The 24,735-nt window shown below is 55.0% G+C and overlaps 9 protein-coding genes across 9 annotated transcripts; 3 read left to right on the top strand and 6 right to left on the bottom strand.

Moving 5' to 3' along the window:
- Positions 1–1,046: 1,046 nt before the first annotated feature.
- Positions 1,047–2,044, top strand: GGS23DRAFT_600818 (uncharacterized protein; the record flags this gene model as incomplete). The annotated part of the gene is made up of 3 exons (XM_051519124.1): positions 1,047–1,148; positions 1,273–1,563; positions 1,793–2,044. The coding sequence occupies 3 exons, from the start codon at positions 1,047–1,049 to the stop codon at positions 2,042–2,044; spliced, it is 645 nt and encodes a 214-aa protein (XP_051367788.1).
- Positions 2,045–2,325: 281 nt separating this feature from the next.
- GGS23DRAFT_344277 (SEP-domain-containing protein) lies at positions 2,326–3,905 on the bottom strand. Its single transcript, XM_051513076.1, has 3 exons — positions 3,726–3,905; positions 3,200–3,600; positions 2,326–3,126 (listed from the first exon to the last, which is right to left on the bottom strand). The coding sequence occupies exons 1-3, from the start codon at positions 3,795–3,797 to the stop codon at positions 2,349–2,351; spliced, it is 1,251 nt and encodes a 416-aa protein (XP_051367789.1). The 5' UTR covers positions 3,798–3,905; the 3' UTR covers positions 2,326–2,348.
- Positions 3,906–4,812: 907 nt separating this feature from the next.
- Positions 4,813–5,902, top strand: GGS23DRAFT_587633 (TOM13-domain-containing protein). The gene is made up of 2 exons (XM_051517495.1): positions 4,813–5,080; positions 5,164–5,902. Exons 1-2 carry the CDS (start codon positions 4,856–4,858, stop codon positions 5,269–5,271), a joined length of 333 nt encoding a protein of 110 aa, XP_051367790.1. The 5' UTR covers positions 4,813–4,855; the 3' UTR covers positions 5,272–5,902.
- Positions 5,903–5,938: 36 nt separating this feature from the next.
- Positions 5,939–8,386, top strand: GGS23DRAFT_344452 (60Kd inner membrane protein-domain-containing protein). Its single transcript, XM_051513078.1, has 3 exons — positions 5,939–6,136; positions 6,225–7,265; positions 7,425–8,386. Exons 1-3 carry the CDS (start codon positions 6,062–6,064, stop codon positions 7,905–7,907), a joined length of 1,599 nt encoding a protein of 532 aa, XP_051367791.1. The 5' UTR covers positions 5,939–6,061; the 3' UTR covers positions 7,908–8,386.
- GGS23DRAFT_344435 (DUF1688-domain-containing protein) lies at positions 8,387–11,274 on the bottom strand. Its single transcript, XM_051513077.1, has 5 exons — positions 10,472–11,274; positions 10,124–10,399; positions 9,782–9,998; positions 9,019–9,668; positions 8,387–8,949 (listed from the first exon to the last, which is right to left on the bottom strand). The coding sequence occupies exons 1-5, from the start codon at positions 10,889–10,891 to the stop codon at positions 8,866–8,868; spliced, it is 1,647 nt and encodes a 548-aa protein (XP_051367792.1). The 5' UTR covers positions 10,892–11,274; the 3' UTR covers positions 8,387–8,865.
- Positions 11,275–14,241: 2,967 nt separating this feature from the next.
- Positions 14,242–15,715, bottom strand: GGS23DRAFT_600823 (uncharacterized protein; the record flags this gene model as incomplete). The annotated part of the gene is made up of 2 exons (XM_051519125.1): positions 14,242–14,478; positions 15,623–15,715. 2 exons carry the CDS (start codon positions 15,713–15,715, stop codon positions 14,242–14,244), a joined length of 330 nt encoding a protein of 109 aa, XP_051367793.1.
- A 2,013-nt stretch (positions 15,716–17,728) lies between these two features.
- Positions 17,729–18,191, bottom strand: GGS23DRAFT_600824 (uncharacterized protein; the record flags this gene model as incomplete). The annotated part of the gene is made up of 2 exons (XM_051519126.1): positions 17,729–18,073; positions 18,138–18,191. 2 exons carry the CDS (start codon positions 18,189–18,191, stop codon positions 17,729–17,731), a joined length of 399 nt encoding a protein of 132 aa, XP_051367794.1.
- Positions 18,192–19,174: 983 nt separating this feature from the next.
- GGS23DRAFT_344974 (P-loop containing nucleoside triphosphate hydrolase protein) lies at positions 19,175–22,128 on the bottom strand. Its single transcript, XM_051513082.1, has 2 exons — positions 19,613–22,128; positions 19,175–19,557 (listed from the first exon to the last, which is right to left on the bottom strand). The coding sequence occupies exons 1-2, from the start codon at positions 21,751–21,753 to the stop codon at positions 19,374–19,376; spliced, it is 2,325 nt and encodes a 774-aa protein (XP_051367795.1). The 5' UTR covers positions 21,754–22,128; the 3' UTR covers positions 19,175–19,373.
- Positions 22,129–22,991: 863 nt separating this feature from the next.
- GGS23DRAFT_607812 (aldehyde dehydrogenase) lies at positions 22,992–24,703 on the bottom strand (the record flags this gene model as incomplete). Its single annotated transcript, XM_051520110.1, has 2 exons — positions 22,992–24,005; positions 24,227–24,703. 2 exons carry the CDS (start codon positions 24,701–24,703, stop codon positions 22,992–22,994), a joined length of 1,491 nt encoding a protein of 496 aa, XP_051367796.1.
- Between the last annotated feature and the right edge of the window lie 32 nt (positions 24,704–24,735).

A 24,735-nucleotide genomic window follows, 5' to 3' on the forward strand; every position in this document is an offset into this window, starting at 1 on the left:
GCCCGACAACTTGACTTGCATAGATATCAGGGGAGTCCCACTCGAGCGCTGAGAGCGTATATGCGGTGTTTTGATGCGGCGGGATAGCTGTTCTGCAATTTGTCGAGAGCATCGTGCTAGGCGGCGTCTTTTATCAGGCCGAGCCACGTTGGCCAGTAACGGGGCGTTATTGGCTTTATCAGTGTCGGTTCTGGGAGCGATAGCTCGGTGCGGCATACCGGCCGGGTCCCTTGGTGATCGGCATACCTCCTGAATTAGGAAGGTTGACGATAATAGGCCGCCAGCCAATTATACCTGCCCCAGCGCCCATAAGGCACGTATCACGCGCCGTTACAGCCAGATAGACCTTTGGTCTTGTTTCTGCCGTCGAGTTGAATACTTGTCCCCTGAAGGGTCTGGTGGATTGGCGATGGTTTTACAAACGGAGGACTGCCTAGCTCGTGATAGCCTCTCTCGCGCCAAGAATCTCCGAACCCCTCGCTTGTTCCCCATGATTTTGTCGGCATTCGGATAACGTGAAGTTCCCCTGTGCCCTTTTCCAGCGACAGACATGTGTCTCCGGCGTTGTGCGCCCCTGATCGTCGCCCTGTTCCGATCTCAGCGCGACTTGGATGGTACCCACTACCCATCCGATTGGGCAGGTCCTCTTCGACTTGCGCGCCACGCAACGCACATCTTCTCCGGATGATGGGCCTGGCTTGATCACTACCCCGTGGAGGTGCGGCACCCAGCAGCTAGCCATCATCTTCACGCTACCCTGTAGACCTCGATATCGGCGGGCCCTGCCTTAATTCCAGCGTCAATTGGCTCATGCATTGGGGCTGGCACCTAGGTGGGCTGGCGCTTGCGGTTGAGGGTGGAGGCGGAATGTTTACTACGAAGAGATCGGTGGGCAGCATCCGGATGCCAGTCACTTATAAAGTGAACGATATCCCCCTTGTGCAGCGCCGCTGTACTTGTCTCCTGGACTGCCCACGCAATTTGTGCCGACTCCTAGTTCTCCTATATATTGGTCGTTAGATCTAGGTACTTGCCAGATAGACATGATGAAGTTCTCTTTCGCGCTCGGCGCCCTGCTCTCTGCGGGCGCCGCTCTTGCGGCCCCGGTCCCGGCTCCCGTCGCCGAGCCTATGCCGATGCCCACTCCTGTCAGTGAGCTTTTTTCTCATGCGGAACGCGGCTACCGAGAACCGTTTCGCCCATCTATCCGTCCGGATATCTATACCTATGTATTCACCTGACTAACACCGTCCTTCGACATACGCCATCTAGCCCGGTATCCCGTCCGCATCTACGGCCCGCTCGCAGCTCAACGGGCTTACCGTCGGGACGAATGTCGACGATGGCGGCTACAACCGCAACCTCTTCCCCACGTGGATCACTATCACCGGCACGTGTAACACCCGCGAGTATGTGCTGAGGCGTGACGGCACCAACGTCCAGGTCGGCTCCGACTGTTACCCCACCAGCGGCAGTTGGACGAGCCCCTACGACGGCGCCACCTGGACGTCACCTTCCGACGTTGACATCGATCACATGGTACCGCTGAAGAACGCCTGGATTGTGCGTACTTTTCCTCTGCTTCTCGCTTGCTACCGGCCTATATATAGGCCTTACTCCTGAGAATGAATTGTCGGAGGTAGTAGTTGCGCGCACTGCTTCACAGCCGACAGCCAGCATCACCTCTTTCTTCTCTCCTCTCTCCCCTCTCCTTTCCATCTCCTGAAGCTCTTGGATTCCCAAAAACTGTAAGCCCAGTTCCTACCGACTGACGAATTCTATTACACCACAGTCCGGGGCGAACAAGTGGACGACGTCCAAGCGCGAGCAATTCGCCAACGACGTCAGCCGACCGCAGCTTTGGGCGGTGACGGATAACGTCAACTCGTCCAAGGGCGACAAGTCTCCGGACTCGTGGAAGCCGCCCCTGAGGACCTTCTATTGCACGTACGCGAGGGCGTGGGTCGGTGTCAAGAGCTACTGGGAACTCTCCGTCACGTCGGCCGAGAAGTCAGCTCTCACCGACATGCTCAGCACTTGTTAGTAGATAGGAGGGGCGACAACAGCATGCCGCGGTAGATCATGTGGATTAGCATACACCTACGTATGGGCAAATGGGTGGCTGTGTTGGATTCCGCACTACAGCTCACATAGTTGCGACGGGGTTAAATCATGTAATCATGAAAATAAGCAAGACAAATCCTTCCCACGTCTATGTGAATACCTACCCACATCGAATGCAACGACATGGTTTGTCGTGCGGAAATCGCAGCTCTGCCGCGCATCGAATTACGAATTGCTGACTTGCTCCCTGCGATACCATTGTCTATGACATACCGTCCCCATGCTCACGTGTTTCTCTTGACAACCGCAGTACCTCCTCTCTTGAATTCAGCCATCTCCCCAAGTACCAACGATTTGTCGGTGTGGTCCTTATTGGGGAAGGTCGTCGCCAGCACCCAGCCGCCAGCGCTCAGGCCCGGAGAAGCGCGGGAGATGAATTCGTATACATCGTTGACAGTATGAGAGGTGTTAAACCGAGCTGGCAACCGGGTACCATCGAGCATCTGGATGCGGATCATAATCGTAGGCTGCGACTCATCCACTGAAGTGCCTGGAGAGGCGGCCGGAGGCGACGCACCGACGGTCGTGGCCGAGGTTGCCGGAGCAGGCCCAACTGTAACGGCCGACTCGCCTGGTACGGGGCTTCCAAGGCGGCGGCCCGAGCCACCGAAAGGTCGATAGACCTTAGGAAGTGGGCGATACTCCTCATTATGTTGCTGGAGTTTAACATCTAAAGGTTCGTCGTACCTAACGTTCATCAAATGGGTCGGAGCACGACCCTCTCGAATCATACGCAGAGCCTCGGCATTAGCCGGGTCGTCGAATCGACGCAGCTCCCCATCGTCAATGCTGAACCCATCCCGCCACAGATGCAGTGTTCGCTCTTGGACCTCGCCGGGAGCCCGTGATCCCCGCGCAGAACCGGCCCCCCCAGCCGGTGCTAGAGGATCAGGTATGATACGGCTGGGGGTGTCTTCACCGCCTAGAGTCTGTCCCGAGCCACGGAAGGCGCTCGGACCGGAGGGACCAGCACCCGACGACGCTTCTGGTCGTCTGGCATTGCTACGAGATAGAGTATTAGCTCGTACCCTGGCGGGCCCGGGGGCTACGAAATGTCACCTAGCAAATGACATACCTCTTGGCTTTGGCTAGTAGCTCGTCGATGATGCGTCTGGGGCCATCACGTTGGCTCGGGTCCTGGACAGCGAGGCCGCTTTTCTCGCCTCCAGCATAGGTGTCTCGGTGCACGTCGTGATCGTCGTCATCGCTGTCGTCGTTGTCGTCGTCGTGCGCGTGGCCGCCCGCGAGCGAGCTCAAGGTTGCCAGGCCCTTCTTCTTGGGTGGTTTCTTCGAGGAACTAGAGGTCGAAGGAATAGGCTGGGGGGCGGGTCGGCCATCGAGAGTTCGAGGCCCCGTGTACTCAGCTGGTGCGACTTCAGAGCCAGGGCCGTCGAGGTCGTCATCATCGTCGTCGTCAAAGTAGGCCTGGGCAGCTGAACGAATGTCCCAGTTGTTGTTAGAGAGGTAGTCGGTGGCCTAGTGTAGGAAGAGGTCATGTTAGCCGAATGGGAGAGCAGGCAAGACGATGAAGGAGAATAGAATAAGGAGGGAGGGGTATGGTCCGGTCGGCGGGAGGGGAATGGCAACATATAACTGCATACCTGCTCTATAGAAGCGCCAGTCATCGCCATAAACTCGCTGGTGAGAAGGTCGTGGTCGGCGTTACGCGACATGGTGATCGATCAGATGAGGCTGCTGATGCCCGGGAAGCTAGTTTTGCGAGGTCGACCGATGGAGGAGGAGGGCCGTCGGGGCAGTGGGGGGGGGGAGGATATGGATCCCACCCTTAGACACTGAATAACTGGAGGCCAACAGAGCCCTTCTGTACAACCTTGGGTGAGGGCTTGGGCAGTGATGGCGGGAAAAGGCGGCTGTGGGATTCACGTTTTGTCATTGAGGAGTAGCAGCAGAAGTAGAAACAACTTTGGCATTGCTGGAGGTCGTCTCAAGGCAGCTTCCCGGCGACGTCAAGGTCCCCACATATGTACACCCAACTCTAAATTCGCTGGACGGGTACATCCTACTCCCTCTATCCATAGATACCTGGAGGTACGCCTTATAATTACCGCAGGTAGGTACCTCTAGTAGCTGAGTTTCCTGTCCAGTACATATGAGGACCGAGGTAGGTAGGTACCTACCTGGGTACCCCCTGATGAGGGGCACCCGCAGGTGACGCAACTAGGAGGTATACAGATACCTAGGCAGGTACATATTACCTATAAACCTTCCACTGGACAGACACCTCACCTCCTAAGATGTACCCATCTCCTGGACCGAGGTATAGTAGACGTATCCGGGGATGAATGCACCCCCTAAAGAGTAGAGACGGTACATGGCCTAACCTAGGAGTACAAGAAGAAGAAGAAAAAGAAGCCTAGAGGGGGCGAGATACCTACAGGTCTAGGCAGGCACCTCATGCTTCATACTCGCCGATAACGCCGGCATCTACCTATTTCCCGTTTCCTATTTCTATTGCAGGAAAGCGCCTTTTCAAACCGAGGGCTAACAGGAACACATCACATAACCCACCTGCCTTGGCCACTTGCATTCATTACGCATAGCAATTCGCGAATGGTGGGTAGAAGCCTCGGCAGCTAGAGCGTATTATCCGTTTCCTCTTCTTTCATGTAGCATTTCTACCCTGCCGTCTCCCTCAAGCCCCCCACCCCCCATCAGTTCTCCAGCCATGTCCTCCGAAGAACCGCATCCCCTTTCCGGGTCAGGCGTCACCATGCACTCCGACAGCGAGCAGTACTCCGCCGGCGAAGACGTCTCCACATCGCCACCTTCGTCCTCTTCGCCGCCCCTCGTCCTCTACAAAGCCCCCACCGCCTGGTCCCTGATCCGAGGCGCCGCCATCAACCTGCTTCTACCCTTCATCAACGGCATGATGCTCGGGTTCGGCGAGCTGTTTGCGCACGAAGCCGCCTTCAGGTTAGGGTGGGGAGGCACACGGGTAAGCGATGCTATGTGATGCTGTCGAGCAACACGCGAGCGGATCAACCTGACGAAGCGGCTGACCTCAACTCTACCACGCAGGTTTTCCCCCTCTCACGACGAAGAGCACATCCCATCGGCCCGGGCATCGAGATTCGCGACCGGCCGAGGACGCGACCGGACCTACAAGATCTCACGAGCTTGGAGTAATCCTGCGTCGGATGAGCAGGGATTTGTACATTTACGGGATAATAGGAAGTCGCGTGTGCCCGGTATGGTCTTTTGATCCGGGAGACCTGCGGGACCAGGCACTGGGAGGAAACCGACGACGGAATTAGAAAGGGCGGTCGGCTTTAGGATATTGCTCGTGTATGAGCCCTGCCTCTCACCGTCTCTCCCTCTCCCTCTCCCTCTCTCTCGGGACACGCCGGGAGGAGCCGCACGTATTTAGGTACATGTGTTCGTACACACGGCCGGAGGGAAAGGCAAAAATGATACCTCGCTAGGCAAAAAAAAAAAAAAACTCTTTCTCGAGTTTCCCGCGCGGAACCGAGTCACGCAGATCTAGATAAATGCGTTACTTTTGAAGACAGTGAATAACTGGAAGCACCTGGCCGCTGACGGGTACCACGCCAATGCGAGCCGGGCTAACGGGTGCCATGGAGAGAGAGGATCAAACGGAGAAGAAGTGGCCGGGTTCCGTGTCTCTAACCACAGCGTTGCCGGGCCCCGATACAGAGGTATACCACAAATAGAGAGCCGTGGCCGGGTATATGTAGGTACCTGATGGGAATCGCGGGGTATGTACGTACCAGGTACCTACCTACCTGGGTATCTCCTAAGGTCCATGAGGTAAGTTGGTGGACCCCCCCTCGGAAGCTACCCAGAGGAGGGAAAAAAAGCGAAAAAAAAGTAGAGCAGACAAATTAAACCAAGGGACGATTCGCATCCCACTCAACCTCTCTCTCCATTTCTCAGTGCGTCCAGCGTCTACACAACTATGCTGCCGAGGAGAGGACTTTCGGCATCGGCCCCGGCCTCTGCACTGCGAAATGTCTGGCCCGGCCGGACGCAGGTACATATATCCCATCTCCACATAGAACCCGTCCCGTCGCGCATGTCCCGGCCTGGGATTGCGAGCATGGAGCTTACTCCCTTTTCAGGCCCCTCGACCTCTTCTAGTCGCTCGCCGGTTCTCTTCTCAGGCGCGGCACCCGCCGTCGACACCGAGCCGAGTCGCCATCCCCCCGTATACGCCTGTACGTGGCGCCCAGCTGCGCCGCCCGACCGTCTTCGGTTCCTCCAGCCCTATCGTTGTGTCTGCCTCAGGGATCTTAGCTCTGCGCGCCGGCTCTTCGCGAGACCTGTCGCTCTGGCCCTTCTCGTCGAAAAAGCAGCCGCCTGCCGAGCCGCAGTCTGATTCCCCTCCTTACTCCTCGGCTTCATCCTCCTCCGTCCCCGAGGGCGAATCATTGACCGATCCCGCTGGCCCCGCCGAAGTATGGCAAGACTCGTTCGCAAACACTTCTTCGACGACGACCGCGGGCCTAGAATCAGCGGCTCCAGCGCCGCCGGCGGTGCCGCCGCCGAATCCTACGAGTGCCGTCGATCTCAGCACAACAGCGTATTCAAAGTCGTTCACCGATCTCGATTTGAGATCTATCCTCGACATACCCGAGCAGATCGGCTATCTCAAGACTCTCGGACTAGAATGGGGATATGGCCCGACCTCGAGCTGTGAATGGCTCGTCGAACACCTATACATCTACTCCGGCATGCCCTGGTGGGCAACCATTGCGACATTGTGCATCGCGTGGCGCGCCGCCTTCTTCGTGCCTACGCTAGCCGGCAGCAGGCACCAGGCGCTACTCCAACAGCTCTACAAGAGTCCCGAGTTCATGAACCTGAAAAGGGAGTACGACCATGTCGCAGTCCGCACACGCGACCCCGTCCTCGTGATGCAGGTGCAGGACAAGATGACGAGATTAAAGAACCGATCTGGCGCTAGGGTGTCGATGACCTTAATCGGGCTCCTCACTATTCCATTCAGTATCGGCATGTTTCGACTCCTCCGGGCCATGGCCGCTGTGCCCGTGCCCAGTCTCGAGACGGGGGGCTTGGCTTGGTTCACCGACCTGACTGTTCATGACCCGTATTACATTCTACCCGTATCCTCCATCGCCCTCACTTCCCTCATGTTCAAGGTATGCCCCCATGGCCTCGGCCAATAACATCACAGACGGCCCGTTTTCGATCTCGCCTACCCCCGTATTTTATCGTGTAGCCGCTCTTAACGCCTCTATCCCCCGCCACCTCCCTTTTACAGCTCCCTCCTTCGGGATTATCAGCTAATAGCTCAGTAGTATACGCGAGCCGCCAACCCGCCATTGACCTCGAGCGCTGACAACGTGTCCAAGTTGATGATGTACGGACTCCCTCCTGTGGTTTTCATGGGCACCGCCTGGTTACCAGCCGGTGTGCAATGGTTTTTTTTCCTTCTCTCTGCCGGTTCCGTCGCGCAGACCTGGGCTACTCTCAACCCAGCCATTCGTCGTTGGGCCGGCATCCCTCCTCTTCCTCTCCGGCCTACGGAGTCCATCATCAGCTCCGCCAGTTTCTCCGGGCCCGAGTGGCAGGCGCCGACCTCGCGCACCGAACCAAAGAAGAGCAGCCTCGCAAGCAGAATTGGCGATATGACGAATGACGTCTTGGGAAATACCCGAGAGAAGGAGGAATGGCAGAAGGCCCAGGACTATGAAAAGCGCAGGGCTGCAGAGGAAAAGGAGAAAGCTTTCAGGAGGCTGGAGGAACGTCGACGAAGGCGCGACGAGAAGAAGGCGCAATGAAGAGAGAGAGAGAGAGAGAAAAGCCTTTCTCCAGCATCGTCATGCCGCTTGTCGGGAACACTTATCAGAGGCCGCGTTCCCTTCTTGACCACCATTCGTCTACTGGAATTTCTGGCGCGTATATCCGGGAGGTCAAGTTCGGCGACATACGTCGGCTCTAAGCTGCGATTCACCAAGCTCGGAGCGGGATATTGCACGATGGTGGTAGCTGGGGTTGTACCATAGGCGTATCTTCGTTGTCCGGGACGGGGGGAGGACCCATCGGCGAGGACGAGGCATCCCGATACTTGTAATTACATGTGTATATATATATATCACGGACCCCGGACAGCAATTTCAAAGTCGGATCCTGGTTGAGCGATGGAAAGAGCTGATGAACCGTCGTTCTCAAAGCCAACCGTGGCCGCTACTATGGGAGAAATACGCAGACAAAGGTGGTACTACTTATAGCTTCGCACGCGAAGCCATCGACAGCCGATTAATTCATTGATTTCGGCCACGCTGTGACCCCTCCCCGTGACGCGGGAAACGCAGATGGCATGGATAATTACCAATAACTCGCGAGAACAAACGGCGGCGGCATAATGATGCCGCGCCCGTTGCAACAGACTCAACAATCCATGTTTCTTTTTTTTCTGTTCGCTTCTTTTACAGTTTTTTCTTTTCCATCCCCTCGGTTTTCGTCCTGAGACGACAATCGGGGAAGGGAAACGGTAAACCAGGTCCGCAAGCCCGCCTGCGTCTTTCAAGATGGCCGCGTTCTGCTTCGTACGAATTCTAAGGAAAAGGTGGTTTGAAAGTGGGTATGGGTCCTCTCGAGCAAGAATCTAGGGAAGCTTCGCTCCATGTCGGGTTTCGCGCACGGTTGCGAAGGAAAATGGGGAGGGTTGGGAAGCGAAGACGGGACAAAGAAAAGGAGAGAACGCGGCATGACACAGGGCGGAGGATGAGGATCCAACTAAAATACGGTGCCGTCGGAATCAATGAGAATCGGCGGTTCCTTCGTGTTTGGCCGGCTAACCTCGGCGATTTCGCGACCACCCTGCACATCGCATATTAGCTTCTCTGTTCTTTCCGGCCGACTACGCGGCCACAGCGGGTCGAAACTCACCTTCCAGCTTCCCGCTTCGAGCAGTTGAGCCAACGTCAACTCGCCACCGTTGGGGTCCTTCTGGAGGGCCCTGTTCACCTCGACGAGGAGCTTGTCGAGAAAGCCAACAGTGACGCCACGCCACTCGACGATCACGTCGTCACCAGGCTCGAACATTGGCGCCACTTCGACGCCTTTGGCCCCCGTCCGTTGGCAGTAATTGCTGTAGTTCTGCAGGCCGCGCTCCGTGTCGTGAGGTTTAAGGGTTAGGACGCCGAGGTCGATGAATAGGCCTCCGTTCCGGTACTCGGGCAGCCCCGTCAGGAGCTCGGTGCCGGCAAACTGAATCTTGAGGAGGTTCTGCATAGGTTGCATTAACGAGTAGGTGAGCCACTGCGTCAGCTTGTGGAAAGGGAGGATGGACTCCCAGGGCGCGGCACCCGGCCCGGGCTGGGAATTGGGGAAAGGAGAGAGGGTAGGCGAGGTAGGGGTCGGAGTCGGTTGCGGCATAGAGGAGCAGGGCCAGGCATCGCCGAGCGAGACGCCGTTGATGGCCGTTCGCGACGGCGGCCAGATAGGGGCCAGTCCGGCCATGAGCGCGTCCCACAGCACGGGCAGGACCACGATAGGATTGGATGACGCTTGCGTCGTCGGGTGTGCGAGGAGATAGTCTACCAACCCGCACCGTCAGCATGATCGGAATTCACTACACCGACGGAGAAGTACATAGACAGGGGGGGGGGGGGGGGGGAGACCCCGAAAAAGAGGAAATACTGGTACATACCGACAATGTGCCCCGGTCGTCCCTCGTTGCCGAATATTTCCGGGCTCCTGGACAAGGCGTCGCCGAGCCGGATCAGGAGTTGTGCTCTGCCCTCTAGGCCGGCCACCTCGCTGCCTGGGCGTGACTGCAAGCCCTTAGCCAGCTGGTCGACCGTCAGCTTCGCGAGACCGTCTTTGTCGACCTGGAATTTGTTGTTTTGGTTTCCCGAGAAGATCCCCTATTGAAGACGCACGAGTTGTCAGCGCGCGGCCTGTGGCGATAGTAAGAAGGCCCCCTTCCTCCCCCCCCACGCACACCCTGTCTATCCCTCCACGGCGGCAGATGTGGGAGGTCGATACGTACGGTTTTGAACATCTCCAAGCTGGCAATGGCCAGGCCCTCGGATCGTCTGTAGATGCGACCATTCTCAGCGCTCTTAAAACTCCAGGTGGTGCCGGCGCCGGCGTCGAGCAGGACGCTGACGAGGAAGAGGTCGATCAGGCGGCGGCACTGCTCGGTGCTGTCGACGCTCTCAGCGAAGGTGGAGAGCAGGTTGGCGATTCGATCGCGTCCGCCGACGCAGAAGTGCTGGTACCGGCCATGCGATGGAATGGACGAGAAGGGTGGGTCGAAGTCTCGCTGTCTCCGCGGTCAGCAGATGCTCGCCCCTCAGCGGCTCGCAACCCCGGGGAGGGCGGGTGGCCAGCGTACCTTGATTATGCCACAGACGAAGGAGACAACGTCGGGGAACTTGGCCATGTCGACGTCGAAGTGGTGGAGGGCGTTGCCCAAAGCCCTCTCGGTAACGAGCCTGGACCTCTCGCGGACAGCGCCGAGACTCCTCAGGTAGCCGGCAGCATCGAGGGTCGGGTCCGGGGCCTTGGGCAGGTTGACCTTGAGCACGGGATGGGGCGTCATCGGGGTTAGGGGGGTCTGCGGCATGCTGCTGGCAGAGGCACGGTGGCTCTGGCCTCGGAAGCGCGAATAGGTGGCGGACGAGATGCGGTTGCTGGATTTTTCCGACTCGATACTGGCAGAGTCTCCGGTCGACGTGCCAGGCCCGGCTCCTGAATCTGCGGGTGCCGTGTTGACGGCCTTGGGGGTTCTGTGTTTTCGCGAGAAGAGACCCATGGTGAATGCTGTGGGCTATTGGCTGTTTATCTCTGCCCTCTTTTTTTTTTCTTCTCTCCTGCTCCCTCCTCTTTTGTTGCTATGCGTCCTCCACGATGATTTGCTCTTTCGCCTCTTTTTTTTCTCTTGTCTCTTATCTGTCCCCCCTTGTTCCGTTCCGGGGTATTGGATGGGGTTCGTCTCGTTGGCTCGGTCTGGTCTGGTTTGCCAGCTGAGTCGATTGTCCAATTGGGTTGGCTCTTGGTCGGTCCGGTTGGTGTAAGTGTAGCTAAGCAAGCGAGCACGGGCAGTGGCTTGTGCGGTGGTGCTAGGTAAGGTAAGTAATGTATTTAGGGAGAGGTATGTTATGTATTAGGGAGTTCCTCGGCAGGTGTCGAGCCCGTAAGGTAGGGTATGTATGTACCCACAGTCTGCCCTCGGGGTAGGTAGGGGTACCTGACGTGGTAGGGAGCGGGTTAACTGGAAGTGTGCCTGATTCGAGATGGATCCGATCCGATTAACCAGAACGGGGTCGAGGGGTAGGTGCTGTACCTAGGTAGGTACCTATGTATCTGCAATAAGTGGGCAAAGTTAGCGGGCCTAGCTGGATAGGTTTGGGCCCGTCCAGGCCTATCGGGGCCCGTGCGCAGGAAAGGGGCGCCGGACGGGCAACGGGCGACGGGCTTCTGGGAGACGGGCTCTTGGGCTGCCAACCGTAGCACCTCATTAGACCAAGACAGTCGGACAGCTTCCGGCTAGTGGGGACGAATGGATGGAGCCACTGGTAGATGTGGAGGGAGAGGGGGGTGGATGGGACTGAAAATCTGGACATGGGAAAAAAAAAGAGTCATGAGTCGATCCAAATTCAGGGGAATCTGCCTGTCCAACTTGCCTTCGCCTTTCCTCTCGTCCGGCACGTAGGGCGATCTATGCTGCTGTTAGGATCTGCCACCAGGTAGACACCGCCGCGGCTGCCGCTGGCGATAACGATGTTTCAGCAAGCAAGGAGAAGGTGAGCGGAGATGCTGAGGCCAGAGTTTCTCCAAGAAATCGAACACAGATACAAGGCCCTCGGAGGAGCAAGCTGGGTCTCTTCTCGATGGCGGATGGTGGTGTAATAAAAGTCGAGTTGTGGAAACAAAAAATTACAGACTAATGACTGGGCTGTTAGTCAATAGTTAGGGGCCAGTACGTGGTAGGTAAGGGGGTGCGGACGATGTACATAGGTCGAAAACGAAAACAGAAGGGGTAGGCGACGAGGCAGGAGGTAACGGGTCAATACGCTAATGAATGAATGGTAGGCGCCTCGTCGACCTGCTAATACCGAGGCCGTCCTCTCTCTCTCTCTTATCCCTAGTTTGCATCTGAGTTTGTTTCGGTTTTCTATTTTCAATCCTTGCTCTCTCACCTCTGTCGCTTGCACTCTGATTCTGTCTATACACACATGGGAAGATCTCCGGCCAGACGAGCAGAGCCGATTCTCGACGACAGCGAACAACGGGGCCTATGTGCACGTTTGGCTTTCGACGACTTCGGGCGCGAAGGGGTACGATGCCGTTCAACCTTCTTTTTTTTGGTAAGATGAAAATTCGTTCAGGAGATCCGACCGATAGTGGAGCCTGTGGCCCTGCCAGGATTCATCAGGATCACCAGGAACCGTTGAACCGGGGACGGGGAAAGACCAGGGTTCGGTCAGGGGAGAGAGCCAGGGGCCCCGATCCAACAGGTCCAATCTTGTGATTTCCCTACGCCATCCCCAATACGATGACACCTCAACCTCCGTATAGTAACGGCCCTACCAAGGATGCACATCCAACAGGCCCTCGAGAACGCTTCTCTCATCGGCGGTGCCTGCCAGTAATACTACCGCTACGCGAGATTGCAACCTGTTTGTCCATCTGTGGGAGTCTCGTTGAGCTCTCGAGAGGCACGACTGGGAAGGTTGCAACGTCGTCGTCCGCGAACGGTTCGATCCTTCGATAGAGTCGCCCGACGACTCGTCCTTGAGGAGACAATCTCGTCATCAGGGGGCATCGAGGATGACTTGCAGGTGAGAAAGTCTACATAGAGACCAACCCTCGCAGAGAGAAGCAAAAGAAGAAAGCAAGGCGTTCGCAAATCCCGGTAGATGATGCCGTTGCTCACCACAACGTCAACTGTACCGGATATATTGTGTAGACGTAGGTGTGTGTGTGTGTGTGTCTGTATGTCTGGGTGTGCTGTATATCTGTATATGGATAAGTGGACACCTATACCTACCTCGTGGCAACAGAGCCCCACGTCTATCCTTTTCAGAAACATATGTCCTTATTCTATATTTCCCTATGAATCTATATACATATGCATCTGCATTGATATCTATATGTGTGTGTGTGTGTGCATACACTCACATGCCTACACTCACCTACCTACCTACCTACCTAGGTATGTAGATACAGGTATAGCATGCTTATGTAGTAACCATTCATACATAGGTAGACCTGGACACCCTTGGCAAGAACCAGGACCCTGATCGTCGGCGTCTTAGCGGCGTGGCCCGGGTGTGATTTTCCCTAGACGTGGGCCGAAAAGAAACGCACCTCCAAGAGCCAAGCCCGCAGAATGGATGAATGCATACATACCATATTATTTATTGTAGGTCACGTTGAGCTAGTGCCCAGTCCGTTGGATCTCCTCGAGCACGCGTTGACCGATAAAGTTGTATTTTCTCTTATGAGTAGAAAAATTAAAGAGAAGGGGGTGGAGGGAAGGGGGGGGAATGCGAGGGAGGTGGGAACCCGAGGCTGTCGCTTTCGCCTGCCTAGATAGGTAGATATTATCGGTGATGTTATTGCCCTACTCCGTCGTCAACAGGGAGAATGTAAGCATCAACATACCTCCTCATGGACACATACACAGATATGCATACGTGTAGTGTGCATAACGGGCAGAGACCACGGGGATGACCTGCTTTTGAAGTCACGCTGATCGTACGATAGCGGACAAACGTAGGTACTAACCACCTACCTAGGTAGGTACCTACATAGAACAACTTCCTACGACAAAGTTGTACCCTTATTGCCCTCGTCGCCCCGATAGCGAACCGTGAGCCCATGGCTGGCGGATCGGCTCCCATATCCACCACCGCCACCAACAGGCGAGAGCCCAGGTCCAAGAAGAAAAAAGGTGCGGTTTGTGGGGAGGGGTTGGTATGTGGTATGTGCTGTGTGCGTGTATGTAGACACAACATGGTATGGTTGGTGCTTTAGGTACTTACTACCATACCTAGGAGGTAGATGCATTCTGAGATAATACATGCGTATATACATGTTCATGTCCGTCTCTCCAGGGTGTTTCTCGTCCCATAAGGATGGTATTCCTCCCAAGACGGATTAGATCAGGGACAGGACCGGGGACAGGATCAGGAAGAAACTAGGGGCCTTGTTTCTAGAATAGCTTCGTTCGGCCGCTTCCGGGATGGCAGACAGCACCGAGTCCTCGGCCCTGACGCGCTCGATTAAGGCCATGTTCCCGAACTGCATAGTCGACGACAACCCAACAACCTCAGGGGGCCGTCGCGGGCCGGACATGAAGAATACCAAAAGATTTGCCGTCGCCGCCACCACGCACTAGCATCGCCCGTGTCCGGTCCTGGCCTGTGCTGCACATACCCCTCCCCAGGTTAGTCTACCTGCGTAATATGAGTAGGCAGTACCTAATAGTCGAGCGCACGGAAGAAGGCCGTTTCACTAACCTCATCCCATTTGCCGTGGCTTCATCCGTCGCTTGTACTAGCATCCAGCTTTGGGCCCCGGCGGCTAGCACCGACACGTGCAAAGCTGACCGTCTAGTTTCCGAAGCAGAGCGACAGGTCTCGCGGTAGCAACGTTACTGCAGGCCCGTTCGCCATCGCCCAAATCCAAGCCGTAGGGTGAGGCTATCTGAGACAAGAAATATCAGATGGCGGGGCGCTGATACGCGATCCCCAAAATCCCTGGATACGTATGTATACTTGACCCTCGCTCCGGCTGGTTCAGGTCCCGTCGTGCCACCCTGATAGACATATATATGACGTGACGAAAAGGACTCCTGTATGGCACGGGTGAGATTGAGCATCAAGTCCAGGTATCAATGAACCCTGTCCAACGCATGCTGGTTTACTCATAATAAAAACACTCTTGCTGGGCGAACTACCAAGATGGGCACGCGCTTCTCGTCCAGCTAGCCTATGCTTGACCATATACACAGGGCATCACCTTCGAGTCTGCTTGGAAAAGAAGGGAAAAGAAGAGGCACGCCGGCCGATTTCTCATCTCTTCTCGTCTCTGAATGGCGTAACCATTGCCCCGAGCTGAATATCGTAGGTTGTTAGTACACCTACGCGAAAGACTAAGACCCATCCATATCTATATGGGGCATAGGCCACCCGGTGTCTCTCGGAAGACTTCAATTAAGCCGCCCGGGCGCCTTTATCTCAGGTCCTATCCGCGGAGCCTCTTAACCAACTCGAGCCAATCGAAACCAGAAACACGAGCGCATTTCGTGCTTGTGAGTTTTCGTGTGTAGCTAATTTTCGAAGTTCTATACGAAATACGTACCTACCTAACCGTATTCCGGTCTCGTACAAAACCGCCTCTGCGCCGTCGCGCTTCAGCATGGGCGAGCTTGATTTTCGTCGCTTGGCTTGGCGTAAATCACCAGGTCGGCCATCACTTCTCTATCCTAGGGCCCTCCGATAGGAGCTGAGCTGATCCGCCGGTTGCCAGTACTTACCGACGACACCAGAGAACGCACGACACCTATCAGGAGCGAATCGAAACCCTCGCCCTCTTGGAGGGCTCGCTCGCTCTCGCCTATTTTCGGCATGGTGATGCTCTACCGCCTAGTCTCTCTGGTCCGGTCAACCTTCCGTGGGTTGAATTCTGTCACTTATTCGACGGATGCCACTTTGCTAAATATGGATGATGGACATCGCGACCGGCGAGGAAGACAGAGAACACGCTCTTCCGGAATCACCCTTCTAGCTTTACTACCTAGGTACCTAAGTATGGCCCGATCTCAGGTTAAAAAGAGACGGGTCGGTCCTAGCACCCTTCGACGGTCAAAATAGTAGGTCGGTACAACATCCCGATTGATTACCATCGCATTATCACGTATAATGGGGGCGAATACACAACTAAATTTTCAACTGTCTTCGCTATACGTATCCTCTTGCGCTTTTTCGACCGAGCGGCCCCGTGTGCATCTCGTCGCGTCTCACGAGGAGAGGAGGCAATTCCTTGACAAGACACGCGCCTAGCTACCATATCCACTGACCTTCATTTGATTGAGCATTCTAGCAGGAAGAATAGGACTCGCCACTAGAGGTCGTTAGATGTAGATGACGGTTTGTGTTGACATCTCAGCGCATTCCCAGCACATTCCTTGCGGACATATGATTACGCGTTTGAATTTCAATCCGGAACGTTGTGCTCAGACGGCCATGATAGCAAGCCGGGAAACCCAATTGCCGAATGATCTCGTCATGAAGATGCCAAGGAGACGCTCGAGGATCTGGTCCCAGGTCTCGAGGGATTTCGAACGAGCCGGGGTTCTGTCGGCTAGGTATGATTGCATGTTTCCGGAGGTTCCGGCAGCTGACGGATGTCCCCATCATAAAGGGCTGCGACGATATTGATGTCGGCCACCTACGTGCCGGCATCTCGAACGGATACCACTGCCTCTACATAGGCGGCCTCATTTTCGAGTCCCGCTGGCGGTATCATGGTAGATGGGTACAGCCCGTCGAGACGGTGAGACCAGGCCTACCCAGGTTTCCGAGCAATCGGTTCAAACGGAATTGGCGGCAAGGAACTCGAGGGTCGTGCAATTACCTAGAAACCTAGGAGTGAGCACACCGGGGTTTGGATAGGGAAATAGCAATGTTTTACTTGCTTTCGACTCCACTGTATTAGATTCATCTCGAACGGCGCAGTCAGAATCCGAAGAGATACGGTAGCCTCTTCTGAGCTCAGGGCCGCGTAGATATCCGATGCGAAAGTAGGTATCGTGAGGATCTTTATAATAAGACTGTCGGCATCTTCGAAGTAGGACTTAAGCCTATGCGGTTCAATCAAACCACTCTGCAGACACCAGATCACATTGCTGGGGTTCGTGGAAGGCAGTTAGGCTCCGTGGGATGTGGCAGGGTCAGATTTGAAGACGAAGACTGCCGCAGAATCGGTGTCTCCGAACAGGAAGGCGAAAGTCTTAGAGCTTCTCTATGGGCGCTCGCGTCCTCCGTCCTCTGGAATGGCATACGGCTCGCTAGCAAGAATCATCCCGCGGTGAGCTCAGAGCATTTCCCGTACTGGCCTAGCGACAGTGGAGTTGCCTGTGCTCTTGAAGTGCCTGGTCCTTTCGCCCTATTTTCAAACATGGGCGTGTCTAGCATATGAGGGAAAATCCGTGGCTAGTTGCTAATCTTCGTCGGCAACATATGCGATGAGAGCTCCCGCAACTTCAAGGAGCTCAACCCTACTTGTAGGCCTTCTTGACAACTTGATACGATCGTCGGGGCCTTTCAAAAAGCTTAGGAGGGTATCTGTCCGTGTTAATCCGAAGTAGGCGTATTTTGTAGTTTAACCTTTTGTGTATGCCGGGATAGAATCGCTTCGACGCTGTCCCAAGGAACTCAGCGGCGCGATGGACGACTCGTTGTTGGAATAGCTACTAACTTGACGGGACGCGTGACCGTATCCATCCGTCGATTAGCATAGGATTCCTTATTATTAGACAAGCACAGAGATGAATCCTTGAGGAACTGCAGGATGTCGTTAATCTTGGATGGAGGCACTCTCCACTTGCCCAAAATCGTAACCACTTGTAACTCAGAGAAATCTAGCCCGTTCCGTCGCCGTTGACTTCGAATGACTTGTGGATGGCGCGGCCGTAGGACCGGCGGTTTGCCAGGAAGAGTGAACAGTACACTCCGGGCGAGCATCCTAGTTCGTAGTTGGATAGTTCTAGTGACATGACTTCTCCGGGATGCACTAGACCATCTTTCGTATGAATAGACTTGCTGCCGGCATTCTGTGTGCTGAAGACGACTGTATCTGAATAGATGTGTCCGGATGATATTCCAAGCGACACCGAATCATCCTGGACCGTGTGCGGCACTCCGACGATGATCTTTTCCACCGATTCCAGAGCCCCAACCCGTGCGGGGATGATGCTTTCGAACGACTTGGTTTCAGAGTTGGCAAAAACGCTGATGTCATTAGTGATGAGGAATAATTGCTTCCTCTACCTTGCCTAAGCTGCGTCTGCAGTCCTTAGCCATGCCCGAGCGCTCGCGTCCCATTTTGCGAGTTCTTCTCGTAAGATATCTTATTATGTAACTGTCGCCATCAACGCAAATGGTAATGGTTCGCCACTCGCTAAGCCAGTCATAATTTCTCTCCTCTTAGTCGCGATTTCACCTCAGAGGGATGTAGCGTCGGCATCACTCCACGCTCGAGCCAGCCTACTGGCGAGAAGGTAAACTGGCTAGGAAACCTGTCTTGAAGTTGCTGCCACCCCCAGGGAGGTAGAGTCTACACCTGTATACCCTGAAAAATATCTAGTTTTCTGCCGGCTTATGGCTTTTATTTTTGGTGGCGTCCCTGGAAGTCTTAGCGGCAGGTTTACTATATCGGCTGATGAGATTGGGGGTGTTGGGGCATATGCCCTCGAACAATGCCACAGCCCGAAGTTCTAGCTGTAACGTGCTGTGATCCGGCCTCGGCCTCCACTCCACGGTAGGATGGTAGTGTTTGAAAGAGCGGTTGGTATTCTGGTGGTGGCTCTTGACGAGAGCGAAATCGAAACTGATAATCGCTATTGTTATTGTGACCTCATTTATAACTGAGGCTAGAGCAGCTTGCAGCCTTCCTACGCTCAAGCTGTCTGCTATTACTGTTACCTGATAGCCTGGAATGTGTGTTCGCTTTCAAGTCCCGTGTGAGAGCAAAATAAGGCTGCTGGGATGATGATAGTACTGAAGCCTTATATAAGATTGAAAGAACGCGCACACGACCACACACACAGATGATATCGTACCCAACCTCGTCGAATCGCCTCCCTTCGTGTCGTCGTAACCGCGACATGGGCGAGGCTGCGTGGATAACAATGGTAACCCTTGTACGGGTATTACTAGGAGTTGGGAGATCTTAATATGTGATTTAAGAGCTGAAGTGGGCGTTATCGTATGGGGTAGATGTATTCGCTAACGTTCATCCGTGATGAGGTTGCGTTAGTCTTGAAAGATAACAGCGTTGTTCGTCGTCTATATCAATGATCTCCATGCTGCTGCTATGTCACGGTACCTGCGGCAAGGCACCTGACATGTATTAATGCGTCTGGCGGGCCATGCGGACTAGAGATCTCTTACATACCAGCGGACTTGGATCGGGCGATGCAACAGGGAGGGCGGGTTATACACGGGACAGCCAGGTCCCAATCCTGATAATATGCCTCTGTAAGGGTTACGCGTGCCAGCCCAAAGCTATTCTTTCGCGACTGCGTGGATGCCGGTTCGCGCCGTGAACGCATCCAGTTCCTTTAGACCATTTTCAAGGACGTTCAGCTTCTTCGTCAACTCAGCGCGTTCCTCGACAGTCCTGTCATCTTCGGACCCCAGTCGTTCAACTTCCTCTTGAGAAAGGTCCCACACGACGTCGGGACAGAACCTTGATGCGAGGTTAGAAGCTTGTCATTCATGCAATGTTGTTGATGTGTGCTTACACGTCTGGGAGACGTTGGATTAGGCAGGTCTCGATGGCATTCACGCTAACATCGTCGATGAATTTCTTAAGCGCAACCTGTGGCACGTTAGCATATAGACGGGTATAGCTTGATGTTCGGGTAGAACGAGAGGTGCTGGGACGAAGTACTTGGTAGTATGCCGCGGCGACATCGGCTGCGAGTGAGGCAGAGTACTCTCTAACATCAGGCCGAGTCGCTTTCTGCAACGAGGTAAGAAGTGTAGATAAGTTGGTATTTGCCTGAGCTGGAGCGGTCTTCGTCGTGTACCCGCATGCTGCCGCAGCAACTTTGTCGAACATTCGATCGTGGCGCTGGGTCTGAATTTCCTGTACGTGCTTGGTTAGGTAGTCGTTGTAGGTGATGGGGTGGATTGACAAATGAGGCTCCAGCAATTCATCCACTTTGTCTTTGAGATCCTGTCGGAGACGATGTAGTGCCGGCTGGATATGCCATTTCATAAGGCGGGATCGGGTATTTTCGTCGCAGATCTCGGAGATGATCTTGTTGAAGTGGCTGGCCGCGGCTTCATGTATCTGCTCGACCAGGTTCTGTGTGATGAACTCCCACGGCTTGCACTGTCTGCTGAATAGGTCCGCGACGACCATGGGATTATAGGTTCCTGGGAGCTCGCGGGCGCGGCACTCAATCAGCAGAGTCTTCACAGTCTCTAGATAAGCCGCCCTCATGGTATACTGCCTGGCCAACGCCCTCGTTGGTTCCAAATCGTCTTCCACAATCTCCAGAGTGTGCCCGTTGACACGCATATCTTTGGCATATTCATCGAGAATCTTCTGCACATGGGCGCGCAGTCTTCTCACGAAAGCATCTTGTTGGTTAGGTAGAGACTCGAAGAACTGATTGGCATACACCCCGTCAATGGCAGCCCTAACCAGTGTGCTAAGGAGACTACTAATTCGTTGGAGGTAGGTATGCTTTTCCCGCAAACTGCTGCGCGCCTGACCCAACTGTTCCAGCTTAGTCCTGCAATCCTTGATCCCCGATTGCACATCGGTCTTGACGCCTGGGAGGCCCGTCTGGATTTGCTTCCAGAGGATATTGCGCAGCCGCCCCCTCAAAGCCTCCACGCCAAGCTGCGACGAATCGAGGGTGGTCCAGACGGAATTGGAAAAGAATTGGGCCTCTCTCTCGTCTCGTTCCTCGATCGTGTCCTTGGCTGTGGTGTGGCTCCGGTTGCGCAGGACATGCCACCCGAGATACAGGTACACGTTGAGATTCTGTGCCAACTCGACGTAGTATCTCTCCAGGTCTGTGCCCGGGTCGATTTTGTCCGGCTTCGTGATGAGCCCGAGTGTCCGGATGCCGCTAGGGTCGATCTCGCGAGCAAACTTGGTCACTGGCTGGTTGGCGAACGGGTGGTCAGCTGCGACGACGGCGAGAATTATGCTGCGGTGCTGGCGCATATAGGACACCACTAAGTTTTGGACGAGATCGGCATCGTCGTCAGACTGATTCTTGTCAGAGGCGCCAAATAAGCCAGGCAAGTCGACGATGGTTAGGTTCGGCGCGTTCGGCGACGTGCTTTCGATCCGCAACACGTCCTTGCTGAAGATCTTGGAGCCCTGGCTGCCGGTAAGACCCATCGCCTCCTTGGCGGCCTCGATGATCTGGGGAAAGTCATCCTGGTCTTTGGTCTTCGCAGCGAAACCCGACAACCGAGCCCTCTCCTCGTCCGTCCTGTCTGCGCCGGGCTGAATATGGACCTTGATCTCGGGCCTCTCGCCCCGCCGGAGGATCAACTCGGTGGCGAAACGAGTGCAGAGGCCCTCAGCAGTGGGAAAGGCGATGCCAGAGAGGGATTCCAACGTCGAGCTCTTTCCCGACGACTGGCTGCCGCACACGATGATCTGCGGCAGGGCAACGTAGTGGCTCACGCCATGAGATCGGAGAGAATCGACGATATCCAGGAGATCCCGATGGTTGCTAGACTGAATAAACCCAGTGGTTTTCAGGGATATCTCTTCAGCAAGATTGCTCGTCATATTAGCGCGTTTTTTCGTTTCTGGCTGGTGTCGTTTTCGCGTCATCGCGTCAGAGGGGAGATGGTGAGAGGCTTCTGGATTAAGTATGCCATTCACAGGATCTGTGGAATCCTCAGGCATGGCTGCGACAGTAGAGACTGAATGGCCTGAAGCGAATCCCCTCGAGCAGAAGCCCCTCAAACAGGCTCAGAATACCTCGTCTGGATGCCAGAGGCGTCAAGGAAGTCAGAAGGACATGAAACTGGCAGGCGATTGCTTCCTCAAAGTCAAGAGGAAAAAAAAGATGCACCAATCGGAAGAATGAACTTCGCTTTGTGATGCTCTAAGCGTCTTTCACTCACCACACCTATAGGGTTATAGGTATAGAGAATAGGCGTATGGTATCGCCTATGTAAGGAAGGGGAGAAAGAGTGTATGGGAGTTGAAGGCATGGATGCGAGTTAGACAAGGGCGGCATTGATCTGGGTGTGGACGTCCGCCTAGGGGTTAGGTACCCTAAGGCAGTAAGAGGTAGGTAGGTACCTAAGTACCTTGTAGGGCGATACCCTCGCCTAACAGGCTCGTATACCTGCCTAAAGAATAGAAGATCTCGGGCATTGGATGCCCTGAAAGGACAGGTCAGATAGGCATCTTAAGAGGTGTGGCGTGCATTACTACCTTGGGTACCTACCTACCTGTATTCAGGTACTAGTGCAGTGCCTCAGGTAGCACTCAGTAGAACGCACCAGCTAACCTTTTCCCATGCCCACCGCTTCTTACCTGTCACTAATGGTACTCTATGGCGGGCATGTTCTATTTTCTCGCGCCTTACAGGAAGTTCGATGATAAGATGGAGAAAGACTTACAGTGTTGCATTTTTCTTGAAATCCGCCCTTTAAAAAGCCGTCGTCTTAGCCAGGTGGGTGCAGTGTGCAACATGTCCACCAGCTTTGTCCGCACCGCCTAAAAAGGTCGCCCAACCTCATATATAGCCACCTAGTCTAGGCGCCTAACTTAGATGAAGGTTCCCAAGACCCTTATGAGATTCCAATGAAGGGTTCTCACCACCTCCAGTTCGCTCTGGGACTCCCGGCGGGTTGCTCTTATTTGACGAGGATGACGTTGGCGCGGCGCGGGCCCTGTCGACATGGGGAATCCGTCATCGCCGTTCCACAAGGGATGCTGCTCTATAGGGGATGCGTATGTAGACGTGATACTCGAGATCAACTTCGAGTAGATTGGACGTATAATGCGGCGTGCTATAGAGCGCGCGGGGATACAATATGACCTCTCTCTCTAAATCGCGCCGGAGAGCCGGCTTGACATGCCCCAAGAGCGCTGAGGATAGACCACCCTAGACTAGCCTAGATCCAAACCATCTAGAAGACATATTTCATCCCCGACTTTCCTAGACTGATGATCTTAGGCTCGGTGAACTCGTACACACCAGCAATCCCGCCGAAACGGCCGTATCCGGAACTCCCTCCCGTGCCGCCGTTGGGTAGAGTGGCTTCGATGTAGACGGTAGGCCCGTTGATGTGGCAGCTCCCGGCCCGGACGCGGCGTGCGATGTCAAGGGCTCGCATCACGTCCCTCGAGAAGACAGCAGCGCAGAGGCTGAAGTCAGTGCCGTTAGCAAGCGCAATAGCTTCGTCGTCGGTATCAAACGAACACAGGCAGACCAAGGGCCCGAAACTCTCCTTGTGGAAGATTTCCATGTCCGGCGTCACCGCATCGACTACGTGCGGCGATAGTATCGTTTTATTCGGTCCTGATGCCGACACGTCGCCACATAGCAACTTAGCTCCCGACGATACCGCACCATCTAGCAGAGCTTGCACACGCTTGGCTGAGGCAGCATTAAACAAGCCCGAAAGGGAGACCTCGGGATCCTCTTCATGATTCCCCACTTTGATACTTTCGATCCGTCGTAAGAGGGCCGCTTTGAATGGCGCCGCGACCGAGTTGTGCAAGAGCACTCTTTCGGTCGACATGCAAATCTGGCCAGAATTGGACAGGGCTCCGAATGCGACGGCTTCGACCGCATCGTCTAAGTTTGCATCGTCAAGCACGATTACTGGAGCCTTGCCGCCCAATTCAAGGACGCACCGCTTGAGGCAAGTTGCTGCCCATCCAGCGATGATCCTACCGACACGGTCGCTTCCCGTAAAGTTGACGTGACGAACGCTGAGATGCTTCACAGCATACTCAGTGACAGCGGGCGTCCGATCAGGAGATACCGGTAGGAAATTTAGACACCCGGAAGGCAATCCGGCGGCCTGAAGAGCGCGCACCACGAGGTGCTGGCTTTTAGGCGAGAATTCCGACGGCTTCAAGATAACCGTGTTGCCACATATGATCGGGGTGGCGATGGCGCGCGCGGTCAGGTTGACCTTGACAAGCATAAGTTGACCGCTACACTCGGCATGAAAAGGGGAAGATGTGCAGGTGCACACACGTACATATAGATGGACAGACAGACAGACAGACAGACAGACAGACAGACAGACAGACAGACAGACAGACAGACAGACAGACGCAGAGAGAGAGAGAGAGAGAGAGAGAGAGAGAGAGAGAGAGAGAGAAGGGAAACGAAAGGGGTAGGCAAACTCACAGGCGCATTCCAGGGGCTGATCGCAAAAACGACCCCAAGAGGTGCCCTCTCGATAAGAATCGTGGTTCCCGGTCGATCGGCCGGCACGATTTCCCCTTTAATGTGTGTTACTAAGCCAGCTGTTTCGCGCAGGATGCCCGCCGTGGAGAGGATATTCAACCGGACCCAGCTCTTCGTGGCGGAGACCTCTGCAGACAGAATTGATGGTGCATCGCCCTGGAGGTAGTTCTCTAAGATGTCGGCCGCCTTAAGGAAGGTGAGACGGCGCGTGGTGGGTGTCGACCGCGACCACGAGTCAAACGCTGCCGAGGCGCGCTCAATCGCTCTGCCATAGTCGTCTATGCTCGCTGAGGCGCATTCATAGATCGGCTCGCCCGTCATCGGATTGGCGACCGTGAACGTGGCGCCGTCCGAGCTTGGGCTGTAGGCGCCATCGATGAAGAGCTGCTGAAGCTCGCTCAAGTCTACCTGGGCCATCTTCGCAGCGGTCGCCTCCACAAATTTATTGG

Source organism: Durotheca rogersii, assembly GCF_024521655.1.
Source record: "Durotheca rogersii strain YMJ 92031201 chromosome Unknown GGS23scaffold_38, whole genome shotgun sequence".
NCBI lineage: Eukaryota > Fungi > Ascomycota > Sordariomycetes > Xylariales > Xylariaceae > Durotheca > Durotheca rogersii.